The sequence below is a fragment of the Pan troglodytes genome, chromosome 20 (assembly GCF_028858775.2).
Source record: "Pan troglodytes isolate AG18354 chromosome 20, NHGRI_mPanTro3-v2.0_pri, whole genome shotgun sequence".
Lineage (NCBI taxonomy): Eukaryota > Metazoa > Chordata > Mammalia > Primates > Hominidae > Pan > Pan troglodytes.
Window position 1 is genome coordinate 38,693,160 of NC_072418.2, and position 25,779 is coordinate 38,718,938.

The 25,779-nt window shown below is 53.1% G+C and overlaps 2 protein-coding genes across 3 annotated transcripts in view; one reads left to right on the forward strand and one right to left on the reverse strand.

Moving 5' to 3' along the window:
- Window positions 1–449: 449 nt before the first annotated feature.
- On the reverse strand, window positions 450–13,752 carry ATP4A (ATPase H+/K+ transporting subunit alpha). Its single transcript, XM_016935692.4, has 21 exons — window positions 13,609–13,752; window positions 13,434–13,493; window positions 12,649–12,852; window positions 11,049–11,162; window positions 10,590–10,842; window positions 10,032–10,300; window positions 9,220–9,418; window positions 8,804–8,913; window positions 8,589–8,723; window positions 7,909–8,101; window positions 7,167–7,342; window positions 5,923–6,059; window positions 5,687–5,837; window positions 5,413–5,581; window positions 5,169–5,323; window positions 3,948–4,071; window positions 3,279–3,424; window positions 1,690–1,823; window positions 1,254–1,355; window positions 1,078–1,169; window positions 450–887 (listed from the first exon to the last, which is right to left on the reverse strand). Exons 1-21 carry the CDS (start codon window positions 13,699–13,701, stop codon window positions 859–861), a joined length of 3,045 nt encoding a protein of 1,014 aa, XP_016791181.2. The 5' UTR covers window positions 13,702–13,752; the 3' UTR covers window positions 450–858.
- The window catches only part of HAUS5 (HAUS augmin like complex subunit 5), a 49,443-nt gene continuing 31,857 nt past the window's right edge, over window positions 8,194–25,779 (forward strand). Inside the window, exon 1 of one of the 2 annotated variants that reach the window (XM_016934039.3) lies at window positions 8,194–8,253. The gene's annotated coding sequence lies outside the window, so the exon portion shown is untranslated. The remainder of the gene's footprint in view (window positions 8,254–25,779) is intronic. The other variant, XM_024351057.3, reaches the window with a different exon arrangement.

Genomic DNA, 25,779 nt, shown 5'->3' on the forward strand with positions numbered 1-25,779 from the left:
TAACCTTTCAGGTGAGGGGTGTGAGGAGGGGACCTCCAGGAGTTGTTCGGGAACTGGCCATTGCCGGGACAGAGGAGTAAGCAGGTAGGCTCAGAAAGGAGACACCGATGGGGGGTGGGGGATGCTTGATGTGGAAATGACTTGGGCCCCCTTGTGTCTGGGAGCCTCCAGGAGGGAGAAGGGTGCTGAGAACAGAGAAAGCCCAGAGGTGGTAGGGGGTGCCTATGGCCACGGCCCAGCTTGCCTTTAGATGCCATGACCCTGGGCAAAGGAATAGGAATCATTTCCCCAAGGCAGGTTTATTGAGGACCTACTATGTGCCAGGCTGTGTACTAGGCACTGGAGGTGCAGCCCTGGATAAACAGCCCCCATGTATAGGACTGTGGGAGATCACAAGCACTAATGAGAGACGCTGAGGACAGTGCCTGGCACCAGATACAGCACAGTCAGCATGAGTTGGTTTTATTACCATCGCCCAGGACACAAGCGTGTCTTTAACGAAGGGCCCTCAGGCAGCCCTCCAACCTGGACTGGAGTCCTAAGGACAGAAACACCCTCCAGAAGAGGCCAGCTGTATTCCCTGTCAGAGCCCCACCGCCACCACAGGTGGGGGCTTTCCCGAGGCCAGCCCAGAGGACTGCCCAGGCGCTGCTGCTCCAGGAGGTGCGAACCTTGGGAATGGGGGAGGGGAGTGGGCAGGTCTCTCCAAGTTTGGGGTGCCGTGGGCTGCAGAAGCAGATACTGGTGGGGCTGGGACTCTTGGTTGCTCAGATATCTTGGTGGCTGTCCAAAGGGTCCCACGAGCCCTGCCCCCACCTGCTGTGGCAGTTGCAGGGATGCTTGAAGGCAGTCGTCCCTCTAATAGTAAAGTTCCTGGTCCCACCAGCCTGGGAGAGAGAGGGAGAAAGGAGACTCAGTGCTGGGGGTGCCACTTAGGCAGGGCCAGGGGCTCAGAGGTCAGTGCTGGTTGCTATGGAGGGTCAAGGGCTTAGAGGCCAAGTGTTGAGGATCAAAGGTGGGTGCAGCTGCTCAAACGTTTCAGTCCCCTGCCCCCAGGCCCCCAGTCTCCACACTCACTCCCTGGGCAACAGCGAACTCCAAGCTTCCGGATCTCATCATAGACGAAGATGAGGATGCCGTAGGGCAGGGGGACCAGCCACCACTGGAACCTGAAGGCACATGGCAAGGTGAAGGCCATCCCAGGCCTGTGCCCTACAGCCCCCTCCCTGTCCTTGCCCCTCACAGCCTCTCACCGAATGGGCATGAAGTTGAAGATGTTGGGCATGCCGGGGCAGTAGCACAGGAAGCAGCCGATGCAGACCTGGAACACGATGGCGATCACCAGGATCTTATTCCTGGGGGTGGGCAGAATGGGACAGGCCATTAGGAATTGGGGACGTGATGGAAATCAGGATACTGTGGGTCAAAGTAGGTCAGATGTCAGCAGCAGCAGGGAGGTGTTCTACACACTGAACACTGGAGTGGCCCGGGCCTCTCAGCACCACCCCTTTAGTGAAATGTGGAGGGGGCCGTGGGGGGAGTTATTGGTCAGTTAGAAAGGTTTTTTGGCATGTCACCATCTGGCACTGGCACCCGCTGGCATTTGCCGGCTGTTCTAAACCACAGTCAGGATCTGATGGGAGTTGGGACCAGGGGTTGGAGGGCAGGAAGAGGGCCAGCCAGGGACACCTGAAGAAGCCTTGCTGGAAGGCAGAGAGGCGGCGCGTCTTGCGGATGAGGACGTCGGCGATCTGGCACACCTCAATGCTGATGAAGAACACGGTGTAGCAGGTGTACTGCTGGTACAGGCGCTGCCCGAATGTCTGCAGGCCAGGGGCAAACGGAAACAGCCTGAGTCCAGCCTGAGTCCCGGCGGAGAGCCTCTGCAGCCCGCCGGGCATAGGGTCCCAGGGCCGTGAACCCCTAAATGCTCTCTCTGCCTTGCATCAGAGTGTGGGGGTGGGGGGAAGGAGAGAGGCAGGGTCTGCCAGGTGTGCAGGACCCCAGAACGTGGGGCCCAGAAACCTCAGCCTAGCAGAGCTTGGATGACAGTGGCCGGGAAAACTGTAGGCTGGGCTGACTGCTTTCATAGTGAAAGGGGGGAGTCACCCAAAAGAAAGGGCCTGGGAAAGGGGAATTGAAATCCTCAGATGGGATTTGCAAAGTCCAGTGACTCCAGGGACCAGGCAGATGGCAAAAATAGGTGAGGCAGTCACCGCGGGCCTTTGGGAAAAGAGGGCAGATGCCCCATTTAAAGGGGGCAGCCACTATGCAGCCCATTTCTTCAACACAGCTACTTTTTTTTTTGAGATGGAATCTCGCTCTGTCACCCAGGCTGGAGTGCAGTGGTGCGATCTCAGCTCACTGCAACTTCCGAATCCCGGGTTCAGGAGATTCTCCTGCCTTAGCCTCCCAAGTAGCTGGAATTACAAGCATGCGCCACCATGCCTGGCAACACAACTCCTAATACCAGCTAACTGTGGGGATCACTGACTGCTCCAGGTGCCGAGTGTTGCACGTGCATTCGCTCATTTAATCCTCTGGGTAACCCTAGGAGGTAAATCAGTGGTGCTGGAACTTGAACATGCATGAGAATCCCAGCAAGGGCTCCCAGAGGGCTGGGATAGAGCCTGAGAATTTGCACTGCAAACATGTTCCCAGGAGATGCTGATGCTGCTGGTCTGGGAGCAAACTGAAAACCACTGAGGTAGACTTTGATATTCTCTCCACTTTGCAGGTGAGAAAACAGGCACAGAGAGGCAAAGCAACCTGCCCAGGGTTACACAGCTTGTGAGAAGCAGTACCAGACCATAAGTCCAGGCAGTCTGGCTTCAATGTCTACCTTAACCATGATAGTAAATGTTTAAGGGAAGTATCCTCATCTGTATGTAACTCTACAGGTGAACTAAATACATCTGCTGGCCAGATCTAGCCTCACTGTGCTCCAAACCTTCATTAAAATAGACCACATGTGCAAATACCCTGGGGGAGTGATGCTGTAGGTAAAATAGCAGAATAGGGGCCTGGTTCCACATCTGAGATGATGCATTAGTGTCAGGGCAGAGACACCCATCTGCAGTTGCGATCATCAGAAGCAGGAGTTTGGAGCTGGAGATGGTGGGAAAGGCCCTTGCCCCCCAAACTGGCAGGGAGTCTGGGGGTCCGGGATGCTCTGGCTGAACTCAGTCACACGTGGAGGAACAAGTGGGCCACACACAAGGCAAGTTGCCCTGGGAAGGAGGGAGCCCAGGGATGGGATGGGGTGGGGCAGGGCTCACCCACTCCTGGCCGTAGCTGTCCTGCAGATCTTGTAGATGGTGGTCCTCCCACTGCGCCCGCAGCCCCACGCACAGCAGTGGGAACCAGCCCTCCTGGGCCATTGCCGTGAAGTAGTCAGTGAAGCCAGCAAAGGACTGAATGGCACCTGGAGAGAGGCAAGGGGACACAGGGAGACAGAGATGGACACAGAGACAGGGACACAGGAAGAGAGGGACATGGAGAAACAGGGACACAGATACACAAAGGTCAAGGACACACAGACAGGGACATGGGAAGAGAGACAGGGACACAGATACACAAGGTCAAGGAGACACAGAGCCAGGGACACAGAAACAGTGACAGAGACACAGAGGCAGAGAGAGAAGCAGGGACAGAGAGACAGAGGCAGGGACAGAGAGAAAAAGACACATCCAGGACCCAAAAAGACAGAAATAGGCAACAACTCAGAGACAGGGTCATGGAGAGCAAGGTCAGAGAGAGAGCAGGGACACAGCGGAACCAGAGAGACTGTCACAAACAGAGAGGGACACGGAGGACAACGGAGACCCAGGACCAAATGCAGACACTGAGGTCCAGAACCAGCCAGAGCCCAAGGCAGGGCCTGGGGCAGGCGAGCAGCCCAGCGCAGAGCCCCCCACCTCCAGGCTCCCCGGCCCACGGGCACCCACCAATCTGGAAGTAGGAGTAGGCAGCCAGGGGCTCGTTGACCAATCTGTCACGCTTTGGGTTGCGTGGACGCAGGTGCATGATGTCACTCTCGGCCTTTTCATATGCCAGGGACACAGATGGGAACTGGCCAGGAGTGGAAGGAACTGGGACTGAGGGTTTGGCTGGGCCCTTGTCCCCTCCACTTTGGGTCCCCCTTCCCCCACTTGTAAGCAGGAACAGGACTGAGGTTAGCAGGCAGGACCTGCAGGGACGGCACAGCCACACCAGCCTGGACAGCCTGGGCCCCACTGGCCCCTGGGTGTTGGCATCCTGGTGACCATCTTCGTAAGAACATCTGCTTTTATCTTCTCCCTCTGTCTCCCTCCCTCTCTTTCTCTGTTCCTCACTCTGTTTCTCTGTCCCTGTCTCCAGTGTAATTCTCTGTGACTGTATCTGCTCTTGTGTATTTCTGTGTCACTCCCTATCTCTGTGTATCTTCAGTCTCTCAGTGTCGCCGTGCCCCTTCATCTGCTTGTGCCTAGAGTGGCAGCAGAGCATACTGACCACGACCACAGGCTGTGGGACCTGTGACTGCCCAACCTCAAGTCACAGCCGGGCCACTTATTTGCCCAGTGACCTGGGACAAGCCACTCTACCTGTCTATGCCTCGATGAGCTCATCAGTAAAGTAGGGGTGATAGTAACAAAACTCATCTCATAGCGTGGTTATGAGTACAAAATTAAGGAAATGATCGTGTGTCTGGCCCAGAGAAAGCACCGTGTAAATGTTACCGAATAAATACCTGTCAACACAGCCGCGCCTCTGGCTGCATTCGTGACTGTATCTGTGGTTCTTTTCTGTCTGTCTGCCATGGGGTCTATCTGAGGGCGTTTATTTGTCCGTGTCTGTTTAGGGGCACGTGTCTGTGATTCAAGTTTGGCCAGATACCTGTTCTGTTTCCATCTCTGTCTGAGTATCTGTATCTGAGTCCCTGTGTGTGCATGGGTCGGCCCGGGCCTACCTGAGTGTTCGCCTGTGTGTGCATGGCTATAGGTCTGTCCATTTAGGTCTGTCCACCTGCCTGCCACCCATGTGTCCTGCACTGGCTGTCATTGCACACACAGGTCTTGTCTGTCACTCTGTGCCCAAGAGTGTCTGTGGTGGTCTCTGTCCCTCCTGTCCATCTGCAGGCAAGTGTCTCTGGGCACCCTGTGGATGGGTACCCTGGACTGTGGACTTACAATGTCAGTGCAGAGTTCGATGAAGAGGATGGTGATGCACCCGAGGGGCAGGGGCACGCTGACGGTGATGTAGATGAGGTAGGGTGTCAGCTCTGGGATGTTCTTGGTCAATGTGTAGGCAATAGACTTCTTCAGGTTGTCGAAGATCAGTCGACCTGTGGGGTAGGGTGGGCACCTCAGCCTCCTCACAGCCCTCTCCCTCCTGTGCCCACACTGCCTGCCCTCCCCCTGGCGTGGCTCGGACCCTGCTCCACGCCTGTCACAATGGAGGCAAAGTTGTCATCCAGCAGGATCATGTCAGCTGCATTTTTGGCAGCATCTGAGCCAGCGATGCCCATGGCTACTCCGATGTCTGCCTTCTTCAGAGCTGGGGAGTCATTCACACCATCCCCCGTGACGGCCACAATCGCACCCTGCAGGCAGTGGGTGCAGGTGGTGGGTGGGTGGTCAGTGAGAGGCCGGTCCAAGACCAGCCCCGCCTGTCTGCCCGCCTGCCCACCCTCATCAGCAGGGCTCACCAGCCGCTGGCAGCTCTCCACGATCACCAGCTTCTGCTGGGGGCTGGTGCGCGCAAACACCATCTCGGGGTGGGTGCGCAGGGCCTCGACCAGTTCCGATGGGTCCATGTCCTTCAGCTGCATGCCATTGATCACACAGGCACGGGCATCGCTGGGGAGGAGATGGGAGGACCTCGCTGGGACCTCGGTCTGTGCCAGATGTGGGGAGAACCCCGGGGAGGTCTGGGGGGGCTTACTTGCGATTAACCTGGTCTACGGGCACACGGAGGCGGGCAGCGATGTCCTCCACTGTCTCGCTGCCTTCCGAGATGATGCCCACACTGGCTGCAATGGCCTTGGCGGTGATGGGGTGGTCACCCGTTACCATGATCACCTGTAGGGGGAACCAGTGGATCACTGACCCCTTCAGATCAGCCCAATCTCCCTGTCCTCCCTGGGAGACATCTGCTGATACACGTGTTCATTTACTTGACCAAGCGTGACCACCTCCTACATGCCCGGGATATAGCAGAGACAAAAGAGACAAAAATCCCTGTCCTTGAGGAGCTGACATTCTAGTGAGGGTGACAGAAAATAAAGAAACGAATTATATAGTGTGTTAGAAAGTGGAAAAAAACATATTAAGCTTGGTGAAGGAAATGGTGACTCGATTTTAAGTGTACCCAGGGAAGGGCTTATTGAGAAGGTGATATCTGAGCAGAGACCTGTAAGAGGTGAGAGAGTCAGCCACGTGGAAAGCTGGGAGAAGAGTGCTCCTGGCAGAGAGAACAGCAGGTGCAAAGGCCCTGAGGTGAGGACAGGCCCGAACTGTCGGAGGAACAGCAGGGAGGACACCATAACTGCAGAGGAGTGAACAAGGAAAGAGGGCTAACGAACAAGCTTAGAAAGGTAACAAGGCCCTGATCTAACAGGGCCGTAGAGACACGGGAAGGGCTTGGGCATTGCCTGCCTGGCCTTGGCTTTCCCACCCTTGTTTTGTGTTTGGGGAACCACTCCTCTCCCCTAGACCATCAGTTGCAGTGAGGTCCCTGGCTAAGATTGGGTAAGTAAGCCCAGACCTGGCCAATCAAGGTCTTCCATCCCCCAGCCCCAGTGACAGGCTCAGGGATAAATGAGTGACCCAATCCGGTGCTACTGCAAAAGAGGCACTCTCTTTTTGTGGGGTGGCTAAGCAGGTGGGAGTTAAGTTTGAGCTGCTGGAGCAGGGGTGTGTGTGTCCCCAAGTGAAGGGAGTGCCTGCAAATAAAGCCAGCAGAGAGAACAGCAGAGCTGAGACATGGAGAAAGGAAAATTCCTAATGACACTGAGCTCCTGGATCTGGCTAGACCTGAAGCTTAATTCCCCAGAATTTTTCAGTATCATAAACCAATGCATTTTGGTTCAAGCCAGTTTCAGGTGGGTTTGTCATGGGGTTCTTCAACCCAAATCCTGCTGCCATCTTCTGTCCTCACTCCACTTGTTCCTCCCCACAGTGGCATACCCGGATGCCTGCGGTGCGACACTTGAGCACAGCATCAGGGACGGTGGCCCGGGGTGGGTCAATCATGGATACAAGTCCCGCAAAGCAGAGGCCGCTAGATGGAAAGTTCATGGCCTCTACGTCGAAGGCATAGCCAGGCGGGTAGTCCTTCTCATTCAGGTAGAGCTGGCAGAAGCCTGACCGGAAACGGGGAAGTCAGGGATGAGCCCTGGGCAGACCCTTTCTTAGCAGGGCCAGGAAATGGGTAAAATAACCAGGCCCCTTGCACCAAACACCTATGGATGCCTGACCTTGTGCTGACCCCTTCACTCACATTATCTGAATCTACCCTCACAACCACCCTGTGAGGCCCATTCTCATCTTACAGATGAGGAAACTGAGGCTCAGAGAGGGGACATTTCTTGCCAGAGGTCACACAGCAAGTAAAAGGCCCAGAATTGGACCACAGATCTGCTTTCTAGGGTAGAGGCAGCGAAGTTTAAGGCGTCAGGACAAAAATTGGGAGAGGTTAGAGGTCAGGATACGGATAAAAGTCCAGGTGAGGACTGGGGTCAAGGTAGAAAGTGAGGACAGACAGGGGTCAGGACTGGTACAGGGAAAGTCAAGGGTGAGGCTGTGGACTGAGACAAATCAGCCAGCAGCCAGGGATGAGGACGGTCAGGGCTGGGCCGGGAGTGGTGGGCAGGGTCTGTGCTAGCTCCTCCTCGCACCTGGAGTCTCCTCCCCTGCCCAGGGGTCTCACCGAGCACGCGTTCGCCCAGGCCTCCCAGGCTGAGGTAGGCGGTCTGGAAGGCCTCGCGCCACTGCTCGTCCAGCGGCAGCTCCTGGCCCTTGATAAGGATGGAGCTGCAGCGCTCCAGCACGCGCTCGGGGGCGCCCTTCATCACCAGCAAGTGTCGCGGGTCCCGCGGGTCCTCCAGCGTATGGATGGACAGCTGTGGGCGGGGAGGGGCGGGGCTGTGGACGGGGGAACGGGGCGGGGCTGAGGAGAGGGGCGGGGCCGAGAGCTCGGTGCGGGCTCTGAGAGCTGCGGGGAAGGGTGAAGGTGGAAGATGGAGGCCTTGTGTGGAGGGGTCCTTGGTAGAAGGTAAGCGTTAAGGCGGGGCTAGGTGCAGATTTGGAGTCCTGGACGCAGGGAATGAACAGAATTAGGGTGCGGAGTTGGGCTGGGGGCGGGATTTGGAGAGCTGGGTGCTCGCCATGGACAGTCCCGCCGAGGAGAAGCTGTGGGCGGGGCTGGGTGGTGGGCGGGGCCTTGCCTCTGGTGGACGGGGCCTTAGGCGGAGCGGGAGATGGGGTGGGGTTTGGCTGCGGAGAGAAGGGGCAGGGAGCGAAGCCCCTCGTGGCCCGCTGATGTGGGTGTGGCCTGGGGCGGGGCCCGAGGTGGGCGGGCCCAGGCCGTGGGCGGGGCCGGCTGCGCACCTGGAACTTGTTGGTGGAGTTGAAGGGTATCTCGCAGACTTTTGGGAAGCGGTCCCGGTAGCCCATGGCGTTGCCCAGCGTCAGCTCCGAGAACTTGAGCAGCGCCGTCTCCGATGCGTCTCCAATCACGATGCGCTGGGAGCGGGGACCGGTGTCAGGGGCGAAGCCGGCTACACCAGCCTCCCGGGATTCCCTGGAGGCCCCCTGGCTCTCACCTTGGGCACAGGCACTGCATCCTGGCCGGACTTGAAGGCGGCGCGGTTGCACAGGGTGAGCACCCGGCACAGCGCCCGCCACGTCTCCGAGGACTGGTCAAACGTCTGCCCTGCAGACCAGGCGTCCAGGCTGGGTCCCGCACGGCGGCTCTCCCGGACCAGAACCGAGCCCCCTCCTCCTAGGCTCATATCGCGGGCCCCCTCCCCAGACCTGGGTGGAATTGGGTTCCACCCAACCCTGAGGGACCCAGCCCCCGGATGACCCTTCCCTCTAGACCCAGTAGCGAGTCTCCTTTGAGACCTGGAGCCGAGCCGCCCCGCCTTCGTACAAAGCCCTCCCTACCTCCCTATCCCTCTTCAGGTCTCCACCATCCACCAGATCCTGCCCTGGCGCCTGTGCTCTCCCTCCCCCACACCTGACTGGTCTTCCGTGGTGTCAGCTGTGTGGATGTGGTTGTCAAACCACAGATGGGACACAGTCATGCGGTTCTGAGTGAGAGTCCCTGTCTTGTCCGAGCAGATCACCGAAGTGGAGCCCAATGTCTCCACCGCCTCCAGGTTCTTGACCACGCAGTTCTTACTGGCCAGGCGCTTGGCTGTCAGGGACAGGCAGACCTGGGGAAGGGGGGAGCACCGCAGGCTGGGGACCCACCCTGGCTTCCAGTCCTCTTCCCCGCCTCAAAGAACCGGGAAGGCTTTACCCCAGCCGCGGGGCTGCGTGTGCAACGTGCTTCTGCAAACACCAGGTGTTTTCTTGGCCCCAGCTTTTGTTCAGCCAATGCTTTGTTTGGGACTCCTTCCCCAGTCTGGCCAGATACAGTAGTGAGGCCCCTCTCTGAGCTGTCCCAGCCGAGGTTCTGAAAATTCTCTTCACACAATCAAAATGAGAAGAGGAACCTTCCCCGCACCTCCCTGGGGACTGGTCTGGAGCTGGGTGCTGACTGTGGAAGGTCTGGTGACATGCTGGCTGCCTGCACAGGACATCAGCCTCTTCCAGTCAAGGACCCGGCCTCGTCATCTCTGCGCCCTCAATGTGTGGCACAGGACTTGGCCCAGGGTTGCCTCGGGAAGGACTTGCTGAATGAGTGGATGATGGGAAGGCAGGAGAATGGATGGGAGCTAAGTGGACAGATAGACAGGCAGGGAGGTGATGGGGGAAATGTGGAGGAAAGAACAGATGGTTGAGCAGGCCCCTCAGCTCCCTGCATCCCCGCCTGCCCCCACTTACTGTGACAGTGGCCAGCAGCCCCTCAGGCACATAGGCCACCACGATGGCCATGAAGAAGACCATGGCCCGCAGGAAGGTGTAGCCAATGCACATGGCCACGATAAAAAATGTGGCACCGAAGAGAATGGCCAGGCCCGCGATGATGTCCACAAAATGCTCGATCTCGATAGCGATGGGTGTCTTCTCGTTTTCCACCCCCGACGCCAGCGATGCGATGCGCCCAATGATGGTGCGGTCGCCCGTGTTCACCACCAGGCCCTGCGCGGTGCCTGCAGGGGGGCCAAGGTGCGACTCAGGGATAGGGGGCGGCAGTGGGGTGTGCACTGCCGTGTGAGCTGAAGGACAGCCAGTCACTGCCAGTGGAGGATGTGACCTGGGAGAGGGTAGTGACAGTGGGAGACAGAGAAGCAGTGTGCCCTGGGGAGGTGGCAGTCATGGGGAGGTGGCAGTCATGCGGGGGAGAGACAGGGAGGCCGAAGCCCCCTGTCCTAGAAGATAGCAGGAGAGAGGCCAGTGGAGGCAGCGGTTACTGGGCAGGCAGGCGGGGGCTTCACAGACCCTCAAGGCACATGGTGGAGAAGAAGGCGATGTTGCGGGTCTCCAGAGGGCTCTCGTGCGTGCACTCGGGTGAGCGGGTCTGTGGCTCAGACTCCCCTGTCAGCGAGGAGTTGTCCACCTTGCAGCCCTGGGCCGCCAGGATGCGGATGTCGGCAGGCACTCTGTCCCCACCTTTCATCTCCACCAGGTCGCCCACCACCAGCTGGTCAGCATTGATCTGGAATTTGTCTCCATCGCGGATGACAGTGGCTTGCTGCGGGGCAGGGGCGCCAAAGTTGAGGTGGACGGGGGTGGGGGTGGGAGCTGCTGCATGTGGGGAGGTAAAGGATGAGGAGAACTGGGACCCATGGGGAGAGATGGAGGCCACGGATGAGGGACAGGTTGGGCCTGATGGAAGGAGGCTACAGGAGCAGTTTGGAGTCTCTGGGATCTGGAGTGGCTGGATGCTGGGGAACCCACCTGTGGCACAAGGTTCTTAAAGCTGGCGATGATGTTGGTGCTCTTGAATTCCTGGTAGTAGCCAAAGCAGCCGGTGACGACAACCACAGCAATGAGAGCGATTGCCAGGTACAGCTGGGGACAGGGAAAGGGTGGGGTTATTCAGAGGGGCCGGAAGCTGCCTGCCTGAGGCCACCCACCTGCTCCCTGGTGCCCTGGTTTTCTTGGTTTTCCCCATGCTTTTCCCCACCTACTAGGAAGCTCCATGCACCATTGCCTGTAGCCTTTAGCCCCCTCCCATGTCCCTCATATCCCACACTCGCCTGCCCTGTCTTCTCAGTGTCTTGTGTTTCTGTGTATATTTCATATCCTCTGGCCCTGAATCCTCAATCTTCCATGTCCCCATATCTGTGACTTGTGCCCCAAATCACTGTGTGCCTTGGTCTGACATGTTCCCTTCTCCTGTGTCCCCAAGCCTTGCATTCCCCATGTCCACTGTCCCATGTCTCCTCCTGTCCCCATGGCCTGTATTCCCCGTGTCTCCAGTTTCACATCCTGGGTTTTCCATAATCTGCTGCCACCCTCTGTGTGTCCCCTGGGCCCCCTTGTCCCTGCATCCTCACATCCCCGTCCCTGCGTGTGCTGCAGACCTTGTGCGTCATGGTCTATGTCCTCCATGGCCACGGCCCCCATGTTCTAGCTCCCCAGTCACTGTGTCCCGTGTCTCCCATGTCTGTGTATCTCCGAGTTCCCATCCTGTGTCCCATGGCCATGACTTTTCGAGCCTCTGTCCCATGTCCCTGAGTCCCCATGTCCCTTGCCCTCATCTCTGCCGTATGTCCAATGTCCCTTGCCCTGCACCTCCATTTCCTCTCTGTCTCTGTGCTTCTATGTCTCATGTTTTGTGTCTCTCTATGTGCTGTGTCCTGAGGCTTGGGTCCCTGCCCTGGTGTCCTATGTCTGAGTCCCAGGGTCTCCTATTCCCCGTGCCTCAGTCTGTCCTGTGTCTGCACTGCATGTCCTCTGCTTCCAAGTCCCATCTCTTTTTTTTTTTTTTTTTTAAGATGCAGTCTCGCTCTGTCGCCCAGGCTGGAGTGCAGTGGCATGGTCTTGGCTCACTGCAACTCCACCTCCTGGGTTCAAATGATTCTCCTGCCTCAGCCTCCCAAGTAACTGGGATTACAGGTGCCCGCCACCATGTCTGGCTAATTTTTGTAATTTTAGTAGAGATGGGGTTTTGCCATGTTGGCCAGGCTGGTCTCGAACTCCTGACCTCAGGTGATCTGCCCGCCTCGGCCTCCCAAAGTGCTGGGATTACAGGCATGGGATTACACGCCCGGCCTCCAAATCCCATCTCTTACGTATCACATTGCCATACTCTTTATGCCCCCACCTATGTCCCCATACCCGAGATTCACCCCAGTGTCCCTGTGTCCTGTGTCCTTGGGTCTGCCCCATCCATATCCCAATGTCCTTCACCCTCCATGACCCCTGTCTTGAGACTGCCTTTCGTGTTCGTCTATCCCCATCCTTCTCTGCCCCTCTTGTCCCAAGTCCCAGGCTCAATGTCTTCCATCCCCAGGTCCCCATGTCCTGAGCCTGTCCCCACAACATGGCTCACATTGTCATCGGTGGTGAGGTCCCCCTCACTAGCCTGGATGGCAAAGGCGATGAGGCAGATGGCGGCGGCAACCCACATGAGGCACTGCAGGCCCCCGGCCAGCTGCCTCGCGAACTTGACGTACTCTGGGGTGCCCCGTGGTGGCCGCAGTGCGTTGGGCCCATCCCGCAGCAGCAGCTCAGCAGCCAGGCTCGCAGAGAGGCCCTGGGACAGAGGGGCAGGGCGAGGCGGTCCTGGGGGCTTTCCTCCACATGCACACCCCGTGGAAAGCCCCCTGCTTCAGTTTCCCTTCCCCAGCTTGGTCTGTCCTGCTCCTTCTCATCTCTTTGTCTCTTGGTTCCTGCCCCCACCCCATCTCTCCCTCCCTCCTTCATCTCTCCCTTTGTCTCTCTCTCCTCGCTCCCCTTTCTGTGTGTCTCTCTCCTGCTGCTCTCTCCTTATTTGTCTCTGCCTTCTCTGTCTTGCTGTCTCTTTTCATCTACTCCTCTCTCCGTCTCTGTGTGTCACCCTTTCTCTCTAATGCTTTCTCCCTTCTCTCCCTCTCCCTCTCTCTCCCTCTCTCTATCTCCCTCCCTCTCTCCTCCCCTCCCTCCATCCTTTCCTCTCTCCCTCCCTCCCTCTTTCCTTTTCTGCCTCCCTCCCTCTCTCTATTTCTCCATATCTTCCTCTCTTCATCTCTCCCTCTCTCTCCCTCTCTCCATCTCCCTCCTTCCATCTCCCTCTCCCTCCCTCTCTCCTCCCTCTCTCCTCCTCCCCTTTCTGTACGCTCCCAGTCTCCAGCTCACCTTGGTGGCACTGGTCTGGTATTTCTGTTCCAGCTCCGCCACTGACAGCTGGTGGTCGTTCTGTGTGGTGGGGTGGGGCAGGGTGCTTGCTCTGGGCTCTCCTGGCCCCCTCCCCGCCCACTGCCTGGTTCCCAGCCTACCCTCCAGCTCCCTCCCCTCCCCAGTCAGAGCTTACAATCTCCATCTCCTTCTTCATGTTCTCCAGCTTCTCCTTCCTCTTGCCACCCCCGCCACCCGCCTTCTTCTTCTTGCTCATCTTGGCAGCCATGTCCCCGCCAGGGCCAGGACCCAGCTCCACCGAGTAGAGCTCGTAGTTCTCCTGGGAATGGACAGGATGGAGGGAGGGAGAACTCAGATTCCACTGCAACCCCTGTCCCCACTGCACCCCGGACCCCTGGGCCCCACTCACAGCCTTCCCCATGGTGCCCGGTGCCTGTGCTCCCACCCAACAGAGCCTGGGCCCGGACCAGTCCTGATATACCCAGGGAGGGAGGGGGGTGGAGCAGAACCGCCCGACCACAGCTGATTACAGGCTCCTTGGGGTGACCTCTAGGCCTGGGCACCTCAGGCATTCCCTCCTGGGCTGGCCCCCCCCTCCCCTGCCCAGATCCCCCCATGTCAACCTGTCCTGAGATCAGGGAGCCCCTGGGAACCGCCGCAGCAACAAGAAGAGCAAACATAAGGTGCTCATTATGCGCTGGGCATTGTGCTGACGGCTTCCATGTGCTAACTTATTTAACCTTCCAATAACCCTTTGAGGGGACAAGACCCTTTACAGATGGGGAAACTGAGGCATGGAGGGGTTGAGTCATTCTCCTATGGCTCCATCACAGGCTAGGACATAATGGAGTGAGAACCAGATCAGCTGGCTGCAGAGTGTCCTCTTTCAGTCTAAATAGCACGTGCCTGATCAACTGGAAGAGGAGGGTGCTCCTACACTCTTTTTTTTTTTTCTTTTTTTTTTTGAGATGGAGTCTTACTCTGTCACCCAGGCTGGAGTGCAGTGGTGCAATCTCAGCTCACTGCAACCTCCGCCTCCCGGGTTCAAGTGATTCTCCTGCCTCAGCCTCTTGAGTAGCTGGGACTACAGGCACACGCCACCACACCCAGCTAATTTTTGTACTTTTAGTAGAGACGGGGTTTCACCATGTTGACCAGGCTGGTCTTGAACTCCTGACCTCAGGTGATCCACCCGCCTTGGCTTCCCAAAGTGCTGGGATTACAGGCGTAAGCCACCACGCCCTGCCATGCTTACAACACTCTCTATGGTGGCTGAATGTTTACTGAACTCTGACTATTCACTATGGGCTGGGTGTGCTCTGTGTGTCACTCGAATGGTTTCCTTAGCATCTAACAGCAGCCCTGTAAAGCAATATTCTCTTCTTAGCCCCCATCAGGGACTTTGCAGAAGATTTCAACGTCTAAGAATTAGGGACAGGGTTCCAGCCCGGGCTTGACCCCAGGGCTTGACCCCAGAGCCTAGCTCTTCTATGGCACCACCAATGGAAAAACCCAAACTTCACTGCAGCAGCACCACACACATGCCAGGCTCTGCATGTGTGACCCACGGGTCTTTGCAAAAAACCCTGTGCAGGCAGAACTATCATTCCTGTTGTGCAGAGGGGGAAACTGAGGCTCACAGGGACTCACATATCCAGCTAGAGACTTTACAGCTCTCAACCATTCCCCGTCCCTACCCTAGATGGGGAAACCAAGGTGCAACATGGGGAAAGGATGTGTCCAAGGGTCTTGGCTTGATCTTGGTGTTTGGTGACAGATGCCAGGAGGCCTGGGGACTCCCTCCTCATCCCTCAGGTAGGGACCTCCATGGGCAGCAGCAGCGAGGGGCTGGGCCAGTGGAATGGTGGGGACCTTGGTATGTTATGGGGTGAGCATGTCTCCAGGAGCAGGTGAGCGTGCACCTGATAAGATAACTGCCCTGGCAATGTCCTTCTCCACTGGGGCAGGTCACCTGGGAAACTCAAAGCTGTTGGGCAGCCGGAGCTCCTCCCCGCACCCACACGGCTGGTCATCCCCAGCCTGCTAGAAGAAACCTCCAAAGAAGAGGCGGCGTGGGGCCACATGCTGTCCTTGTAGTGAATCTACTCGCTCACTGGGCTCCCGTCAGCTCTGAGCCATGTGTGTCAAACAGCTTGTGTCACCCCCTGCTTACAACCCTCCAAAGCCTTCCCTTCCCACTCAGAATAAACTCTGCACTCCTTCCTGCAACATCTGGCCCTGGTCACCTGTCCTGCCTCTGTTGCTGCTAGGTTTCCAGGGGCACTGGCCTCTCTGCTACACTTTGCACAGACCAAGGTCGTTCCTGCTTCAGGACCTTGGTACTTACAGCTCCTTGTGCCTGGGCCCCCTTCCTTAGATGTCTGCACTGGCTTTCTCACCTCTTTCAGGTCTCAGCTCAAATGTCACCTCTTCAGAGAGTCCCTTCTGTAATACTGCACACTGCGTTCTGTTCCTTTACCCCACTGTATTTACACCTCTTACTCCAACCTGACACTGTGTTTTCTTTTTATTTGTTTGGTGTTCATTAGAAGGAGGACTGGGCCGGGCACTGTCACTCACATCTGTAATCCCAGCACTCTGGAAGGCTGAGGTGGACGGATCATGAGGTCAGGAGTTCGAGACCAGCCTGGTCAACATGGTGAAACCCTGTCTCTACTAAAAATACAAAAATTAGCTGGATGTGGTGGTGTGTGCCTGTAATCCCAGCTACCAGGGAGGCCGAGGCAGGAGAATCACTTGAACCTGGGAGGTGAAAGTTGCAGTGAGCCGAGATCATGCCACTGCACTCCAGCCTGGGTGACAGAGTGAGACTCTGTCTCAAAAAAAAAAAAAAAAAAGAGAAAAATAGATAGATAAGAGATGTTAGACAGATAGATGGATACATAAATGATAGATGATTGATAGATTTTTTTTTTTCTTTTTGAGACAGAGTCTTTATCGCCCAGGCTGTAGTGCAGTGTCATGATCTCGGCTCACTGCAACCTCTGTCTCCTGGATTCAAACAATTCTTGTGCCTCAGCCTCCCAAGCAGCTGGGATTACAGGCACCCGCCACCATGCCCAGCTAATTTCTATATTTTTAGTAGAGACGGGGTTTCACCATGTTGGCCAGGATGGTCTAGAACTCCTGGTCTCAAGTGATCCACCCGCCTTGGCCTCCCAAAGTGCTGGGATTACAGGTGTGAGCCACCATGCCTGGCCAGAATTTTTTAAATTTTTGGCTGAATCATTTGGAAGCAAGTTGGAGACAGGATCCCCTTTATCCATACTTAGGCATGTGTCTTCTATGAATAAGGACATTTTCTTACATAATCACAGTCTAATAATCAAATTCAGGAAATTAACATTAATAAAACACTAGTAAATAATCTAGAGCAAGCTTGTCCAACCCATGGCCTGCAGGCCACACGTGGCCCAGGACTGCTTTGAATGCTGCCCAATACAAATTCGTAAACTTTCTTAAAACATTATGAGATTTGTTTGCGATTTTTTTTTTTTTTTTTAGCTCATCAGCTATTGATAGTGTTAATGTATTTTATGTGTGACCCAGGACAATTCTTCTTCCAATGTGGCCCAGGGAAGCCAAAAGATTGGACACCCATGATTTGGAGCATTTATTTGAATTTCCCCAGTTTTCCCACTAATGTCCTTTTCCTAGTCGGGGATCCAGTCCGGGACCACACCTCACATTTTGGCTTCCTCCATTGCGTAACAATTCCTCCATCTTTCCTTGTCTTTCATGACCTGGGCATTTTGGAAGAGTATGATTCAGTGATTTTGTAGACTTCGCTCAGTGTGGCTTTGCTGCTGGTTCTTCGTGATTAGGTTCGGGTTGTGTGCTGGCAGGAACACAGAAGGGATGTGTGTCCCCCCCGTCCCCTGCCCCAGAGCATCATCGTGTCAGGCCATGCCCCATTTTGGAGTCTGTAACTTGTCTAGAGCAGGGTGGACATGGTGGGGAGGGGTCTCAAGAGCCTTAGGGAGTGATCAGGAAACCATTCTATGCCCTCTTTAATTTTTACTCAAAACAGTGCCACAGCCAGGGCTGGTACCCAGCTGCCCTGGTAGTTAAAGTAATTGAAAGAAATATAGCCACTGCCTGAGCCCCCAGCACTTCCCCTAAGACTCCAGACCTCCCACACCCAACCCCTTAAAGTGGATGCCTGTGCCAGTCCCAAGGCCTTGTCCTTTTTTTTTTTTTTTTTTTTTTGAGACGGAGTCTGGCTCTGTCACCTAGGCTGAAGTGCAGTGGCATGATCTTGGCTTACTGCAACCTCCACCTCCTAGGTTCAAGCGATTCTCCTGCCTCAGCCTCCCAAGTAGCTGGGACTACAGGCACGTACCACCATGCCCAGCTAATTTTTGTATTTTTAGTAGAGATGGGGTTTTGCCATGTTGGCCAGGCTGGTCTCCAACTTCTTACCTCAAGTAATCTGCCCACTTCAGCCTCCCAAAATGCTGGGATAACAGGTGTGAGCCACCACGCCCAGCCACCCTTGTCCATTCTGACCATCCCCTGCTCAGCTAGGTTCATGGGTAAATACTTTTACCTACTCCCCTAATTTTGCAGTCTTCAGATGGTATGCAAGTTGTGTGTTTTTGTGGGGAAGGTCTTTGCTTGGGTCATTTATTATTTCACCGTGTGTCTAAGCAATACTAACCCCTGTCTCTGAGAGGTGAACACAGAGGCCTTAGTCCACAGGCAGGATCTGGATAAGTTGGGAAGTGTTCCAAGTCTTTGGCACCCTGGAATGCAGCCTGGGTGGACCGCACGATGCCATTTCAGGCGGATGGACAACCCCTAGCACAACTCAGGGGCAAAGAAACTTCTCACAAGAATGTTGCAAGTGTGACATGGTCCACAGTAGTGCCAGTTTCTCTGAGCCTGGGGCACACAGAACGTTGGAAACTTTTTTGAGAACAATTAGTGGTCAGAATTGAAAAAAATTTTCTTTTCTTGAGAAAGAGGGGCAGAGGACAGACTATTAAATGGACGGTGGTCCAGGAGCAGTGGCTCATACCTGTAATCCCAGCACTAGGAGGCTGAGGCAGGCATATCACTGGAGGTCAGGAGTTCGAGACCAGCCTGGCCAGCATGGTGAAACCCTGCCTCTACTAAAAATACAAAAATCTGGCCGGGCGCAGTGGCTCACGCCTGTAATCCCAGCACTTTGGGAGGCCAAGGTGGGTGGATCACGAGGTCAGGAGTTCAAGACCAGCCTGACCAACAGGGTAAAACCCCGTCTCTACTAAAAATACAAAAATCAGCTGGGCATGGTGGCGCATGCCTGTAATCCCAGCTACTCAGGAGGCTGAGGCAAGAGAATCGCTTGAACCTGGGAGGTGGAGGTTGCAGTGAGCCAAGATTGCGCCATTGCACTCCAGCCTGGGTGACAGAGTGAGACTGCGTCTCAAAAAAAATTAAAAAATTTGCCAAGTGCAGTGGCGGGTGCCTGTAGTCCCAGCAACTTGGGAGGCTGAGGCAGGAGAACCTCTTGAATCTGGGAGGCGCAGGTTGCAGTGAGCCGAGATTGCACCACTGCACTCCAGCCTGGGCGACAGAACAAAACTCCGTCTCAAAAAAAAAAAAAAAAAAAATGTGGATGGTGAACATTACTTGGGTTTGAAGGGGAATTTGAACAATAATGTCCTAGAATTGTAGCCATACACACTCTTAAGAACCCAGCGCCCTGTAAACCTTGATGGGATCAGACCCCTGGCTATTCCTCCTCCTTCCCATGTTCTACTTTTCCCTTTCATGCTTTGGGATCCTGCCCGCCCAGGCCTTCTGCTTTTCCAAAGGATCATTTCAAAACCTCGGCACATGCAATTTCCTCTACCTGAAGTGTGCACCCTACCTCCTCCCCATGTTTAACCACTCCTCACCTTTCCCGTTAAGCACAGATGATCCTTCCTCCGGGAAGCCTTGGACTACCCACCAGGCTGAGTCAGGCACCTCCCTGGGCTTCCACAGACCCCTGGGGTCCCCATCACAGCCCCCACCTCCCTGCCTGTGCTTCCCCCATCCCAGTCCTGACGACTCTGACCCTATAATTCCTCCATCACAGCCCTGACCGCTCTGGGCTGTCATGCTTTGGTGACATTTCATCTCCCCCTCCAGATCCATGAGGGCAGGACCCAGGATGTCTCAGTCACCACTGTGTGCCCTGCATTGCCTGGCCCGGGCTGGCCTTGGGGAATGTTTGCCAAGTGACAGGAGTCATTGTGACTGTGACTTTGGGTACAGTGTTTGCGTCTCCCTGATAAGATAATGGGCCCAGCAATGCCCTTCACCTCCTGAGCAGGTCACCCCGCCCCCTCGACCCTGGGAGGATGAAAGCAAGGGGCTGGGCATGCAGGGACCTTGCTTCTCCCGCCTCTCCAGGCCAGGTGCAGGGGCAGGTGGTCAGAATTGAAAAAATTGTCTAGGAGTCAAGGAGTTGGCCCCCAGCCCAGCTAAGCTGGCAGCCAGGCCCCTGCGTTCTGTCCCTCTCCCATCTTTGTGCAGATTGGAAAGGTCAGCCATCCTGGGCTGGGTGCAGAGCCCTTCACTTCTTCAGGAAATTTCCAGGCTGTACTTGCTCTGGGATTTTAAAAAATCATATTCAGGGCCGGGCGCGGTGGCTCACGCCTGTAATCCCAGCACTTTGTGAGGCCGAGGTGGGCAGATCACCTGAGATCAGGAGTTTGAGACCAGCCTGGCCAATATGGTGAAACCCCGTCTCTGCTAAAAATACAAAAATCAGCCAGGCATGGTGGCAGGCGCCTATAATCCCAGATACTCGGGAGGCTGAGGCAGGAGAATCACTGGAACCTGGGAGGCGGAGGTGGCAGTGAGCCGAGATTGTGCCACTGCACTCCAGCCTGGGCGACAGAATGAGACTCCAGCTCAAAAAAAAAATAAAAATAAAAAAAATAAGGGTACTGGTGGAGAGACTTCCTCCATGGGATGGGGCAAGGGCAGAGCGCTGATGTCCAAATCCAAGCTCAAAGATTCCCAGGGGAGCAAGGAGGCCTTGTGGTTCCTAGAACTGTGAAGGGTACAGGGCGATTGCAAGAGGGCTTCTGGCTCGTGAGTCTCCTGCTTCTGGGCTGTCTGCTGTCACAAGAACCTGCAGGATCATTAACAAGCTCAGAACGATGGCCCTGATGCTGAAGCCCAAAGCTAGCCTGGAATTTCTGTTTGTGCTGACCTCGTTTTCCAAACGGCTCACTATCCGTGCCTATGGAGATGAAGACAGGCCGATGGGGGTGTTTTTCTAAGAAGGGGTGAAATTGCAGAAGGGCCACCTGGAGTGAAACTGAAGGCCATGATCAGGGTTGGGGGAGGGAGGATTCAGCAGAGGAGAGGAGGCAATGCAGGAAGACAGTGCAGGGGTCCTGGGCACACCCAGGTAGGAGGGCATGCTGGGAGACCTTGGGAAGAAGTGGGGTTGGCAGGACTGTGAACAAAGTGGGGACAAGTCCCAGGGCAGCAGGAAGGGTGGGATGGAGAAGGGGTTGGTGCTGGTATCTAGAGAAGAGGGGAAGCTTCCGAGGCATCCATGGAAAGGGGTATAAGGTGGGTCAGGGGATGTTTCACCATGGGGGACAGAGGGTCACTCTCCACCCACCAAGCAGGATGGCACAATGGCAAGTATTCCTAGCAGGAAGAAACAAAAGATGAAAAAGATGCAGAGAGGCAGGCAGGCATTCACAGGAACACTTAAAGGCATTTTGTAGATGGTCATCTCCATGACTTTGACCTCTGGGCTCCGGAGGTCAGTCACACAGGCATGAACCCTGGTGGAGGGAGGGGCAGGGTCTGCAGAAGGACTGAGAAGGATCAGCAGATGCCAAGGAATGGGGACCAACAGAATCAACCCCATCAACAGGAATGTGCTGGGAACACTCAACCCACAGTGAACTTGGCCTTTGTTGTGGGAAAAGAACCCTGCAATGCCCCCACTGACCTCTATGATACCCTTGCTAGCCCTCAAAGTATCCTGTTGGCTGCTTTTTTTTTTTTTTTTTTTTTTTTTTTTTGAGATGGAGTCTCACTCTGTCACCCAGGCTGGAGTGCAGCGGTGTGATCTCAGCTCACGACAACCTCCACCTCCTAGGTTGGGATCCTCCTACCTCAGCTTCTTGAGTAGCTGGGATTACAGGCATGCACCACCATGCCCAGCTAATTTTTGTATTTTTAATAGAGACAGGGTTTCACCATGTTGGCTAGGCTGGTCTCAAACTCCTGACCTCAAGTAAATCACCCACCTTGGTCTCCCAAAGTACTGGGATTACAGGCATGAGCCACCGTGCCCAACCCCTGTTGTCTTCTTCTGTCTCCCTAAACCCATCCCTGTTCTCCAGGAAGCACTACCTCTTGGTTTGCCAGTGCTTCCAGTTAGGTCTGGTCCTAGCAAGTTATTCTGAACTCCCCTTTCAGTCTAAAAAATGCTCAGTTTGAATTTTAAATCCAGTCACTCATTGCTTTAATCCAGTCACTCAATGGGGATAAGTTCCGAGAAATGCATTGTTAGGTGATGTCATCATTGTTTGAACATCATAGCATGTACTCACACAAACCTAAATGGAGAGCCTACTGCACACCTAGGCTATATGGGATAGCCTGTTGCTCCTAGGCTACAAACCTGCACAGCACCTTACTGTACTGAATACTGTAGGCAACTTATAACACAATGGTAAGTATTTGTGTATCTATACATATCTGAACATAGAAAAGATACAGTAAAAGTACAGTATAAAAGATAAAAGTGGTATACATCTGATATGATTTGCTGTGTCCCCACCCAAATCTCATCTTGAATTGTACCTCATCTGCCTGAATCAGTGCTGAACAACTGAGGCTTAAAACAGTGCCTGGCACTGTTACCCAATAAATGTTCATTGAATATATGAGAGTCCCATGGTATCTGGCAACGTGGACACACAGGAGATGTGAACATGTGGGCACACATACGTGCATGCAACAGATGAATCAGAAAGTGGAAACCTCCTCATAAACTTTACTGCTCTTAAAAATGCTGATGGATGAAGGGGTGGGTTACAGATTAATAGCATCTCAAGGCAGAAGAATTTTTCTTAGTACAGAACAAAATGGAGTCTCCTGTGTCTACTTCTTTCTACACAGACACAGTAACAATCTGATCTCTCTTTCTTTTCCCCATATTTCCCCCTTTTCTTTTCAACAAAACCGCCATCGTCATCATGGCTCTTTCTCGATGGTCGCTGTCTCTTCGGAGCTGTTGGGTACACCTGCAGACTAACAACAGACAGAACAGGCACACAAGGATTAATATGAAATTTATAATTGTAGTACTTCCGATGGTCTTAACCCAAGTGACAGGGTTAAGATTTACGAGGCCATCAGCAACTCCTGCAATTGCCTCAGTTCCTGGCACCAAATTTAAATGGGCTTTTGATGTTTTGAAAATTTGTTCTTTTAATTTGGAAATGTCTAAAGTGAGATTATCTTCTCTTCCCTGTAGATGGCGTCTAACCATGTCCCAGTGATGCTCAGACTCATTATAAACTTGGGGTGTAATACAAAAATCTGACGTATTCCAGTCACACTGTAACCAGAAACGATGTTCTAAGCTCATGAGCCTGTCTCCCATCCAAATGACAGTTTGTCTAAGATCATTAATTTGGTTTGCCAATTTTTGATCAATACTAGATTGTGAATTCCACAATCTTGTAGAATTTTTTTGCCAATCATTAACAAAGTTTACTGACTGAACAGAAGAGTGCAATGCAACTCCTGCCACAGCAGCCATAGCTGTGACTGCAATTAATCCCATAATCACTGTAATTAAAGTAAAAATGAATCTTTTGGATCTATTTAAAACGCCTTTTAATACTTCAGTCAAAATATGAACGGATGGTGAGGACTCCCACGGTCGGTCCATGGACACAAGGATCCACACGCCTTCCCTTGCTCTCACCAGCAGAATACAGTGTTGCCAATTAAAAGTTGAATCAATGCAAGTAAACAATCTGCAGTTTTCACAGGTTATAGTTTGAGAGTCTGGTTTAATAACTATATTTCCTATAACTAGCATATAAAGGGACTTTACACAGTTTTGTAAAGGAACTGTTAGACTGGAATTTAGGTCGATAGTATAAAATGGCTTATGATCTCGTTTCTAAAGTTTGATTTCCAGACCAAATTCTAATGCAGTATGAGGCTACACTAAGCCTCCACAATTCTGGATGTTCAGGACCAGAAACAGGACTTATTATTTTTTGTCATGGGGTAGAGATTCCTTTTTCTCCCCATTTCCAAGGGTAGAAAGACTGTAATTTTTTATGCTTATGTTCGTCTAAACTTTCTGTGAAGTCGCTATCAACAGTTGGACTCACTTGTGCACTGGAACACGACTGAGTTTGTCCTGTGCAATTGTGGTAGAATTGACCTCGAGGTGCCCAATCTATAATAGTTCGGAATTCACTGTTTTGTAATATCACTGCACTATTGGCCACACATTCTTCCCAAACTAAAGCTTCTACATTTTTTGATCCTTTGGAAATTTCCTCGGGGCAAGGTTTCCCTTTAGGTCTAAATTTTAATGATCTTTGATAAGAAAAGTCTTGTAAATAATTTACCTATGGCCTGAGCGACATCCCGCTTACCATGTGATAAGTGAATCTTCTGATGGGACTGACAGTAGGTACTTCTACCAACCAATTTTGGACTGCAGGCATTAAACATCCTGGTGCTCTCCCCAGGCAAATAGGAGGATAATGATACCCAATGAAAATATTTATCATCATCCCTTCTTCCTCAGGTTTGGCAGGGCAACGATCATCTGTTGGGCCAGGTACCCATACACTATTATTAACATATACTTCCATAGGATTATCCATCCATGTGACTGCCCGAATTAAGGGCGGGAAAGGCACATAGGCCCAGTAATTATAATTAGCTGCAGCTGCTCCTGCAGGCATGGGGAGACTTACCACCATTGATACAAACATCAAAGCTGCAAGCAGCATACTCTCTGGAGTTTGTGTCACCTTTGTGTTCTCTAGATATTTTGTAGCTAACTGTGTCAGCTTCTTTAATTGTGCCCAAGTCAGCAGCTCTGCCTTCTTGGTGGATGGCAACTTCATCTGTTCTTCTGACATCACCATTCTGTTCATCTTCTGAGTTGACGGTGCTCGATGACGGTGCTCGATTGCGGTGTCTCCGTCTCCGTGGAGGTGCTTTTCTTTGCATCTCTGATGGGTTCATTGTAGAACTTCAAATGTCTAGTGGGTATCCAAACAGGAAGCTGATTTTCTCCTGGTGAAACGCAAGCAAAACCTCTCCCCCATGTTACCACCTTCCATATTTCCCATGTCTTATTTTTATTATCTTTCCACCAAATCAGTTTTCCTTCATGTGGGCTGTTCTTTTTACCAGTAAGATGTTCTGCAGAAGTAGTAGTCTGATTTCTATAAATGTTTAAAAAATTTAAAGTATAGAGTGCTAGATTAAGTTGCATCTGAGGAGTGGTACACTCCTTACTGTCTCCCCCTTCTTTTTGTTTAACTAATTGAGTTTTGGGTGTTCTATTAGTTCTTTCAACTATGGCCTGTACTTGGGAATTATAGGGAATTCCTGTTGTATGTGAAATTTTCCACTGACTTAAGAATTTTTGGAAAGCTTTACTACAATATCCTGGTCCACTGTTAGTTTTGATTTTTTCTGGAACTCCCATTACAGCAAAACAAGATAATAAATGTTTTTTAACATGAGAAGTACTTTCTCCTGTCTGGCAGGTTGTCCATATGAAATGTGAATAAGTATCAACTGTTACATGAACATATGATAATCTTCCAAATGAAGGTACATGTGTGACATCCATTTGCCATAACGCATTAGGACACAGACCTCTGGGATTAACTCCTGCCTCTTGAGTGGGCAGGTGTAGGACTTGACACTGGGTGCAATGTGGTACAGTATCTTTTGCCTGTTTCCGTGTGACATCAAATTTGTTTTTTAATCCTGCTGCATTTACATGAGTCAAAGCATGAAGTTCTTGTGCTTTTATGAATGCAGATGATACCAGTAAGTCAGCTTGTTCATTTGCTTTAGTCAAAGGCCCTGGTAAATTAGTGTGTGCTCAAATATGAGTAATATAAAATGGGAAATTTCTTTTTCTTACAGTTTGTTGTAATAAATTGAATAGCTGGTTTAACTGATCATCCATGCTATATTTGATTAGAGCTGTCTCAACATCCCTTGTAGCCTGTACTACATATGCAGAATCTGATACAATATTGATAGGTTGATCAAAATCTTGTAACACTGTAATGACTGCAACCAACTCTGCTCTTTGAGT

Coding starts and splice junctions, on each gene's coding strand:
- ATP4A (XM_016935692.4), bottom strand. CDS start 13,701: ATGGCTGCCAAGATGAGCAAGAAGAAGAAGGCGGGTGGCGGGGGTGGC. Junction 13,494..13,608: donor TGAAGAAGGAGATGGAGATT/GTAAGCTCTGAC, acceptor CCCACCACACAG/AACGACCACCAGCTGTCAGT. Junction 9,419..10,031: donor GGCTGCTGGCCACTGTCACA/GTAAGTGGGGGC, acceptor CCCCTTCCCCAG/GTCTGCCTGTCCCTGACAGC.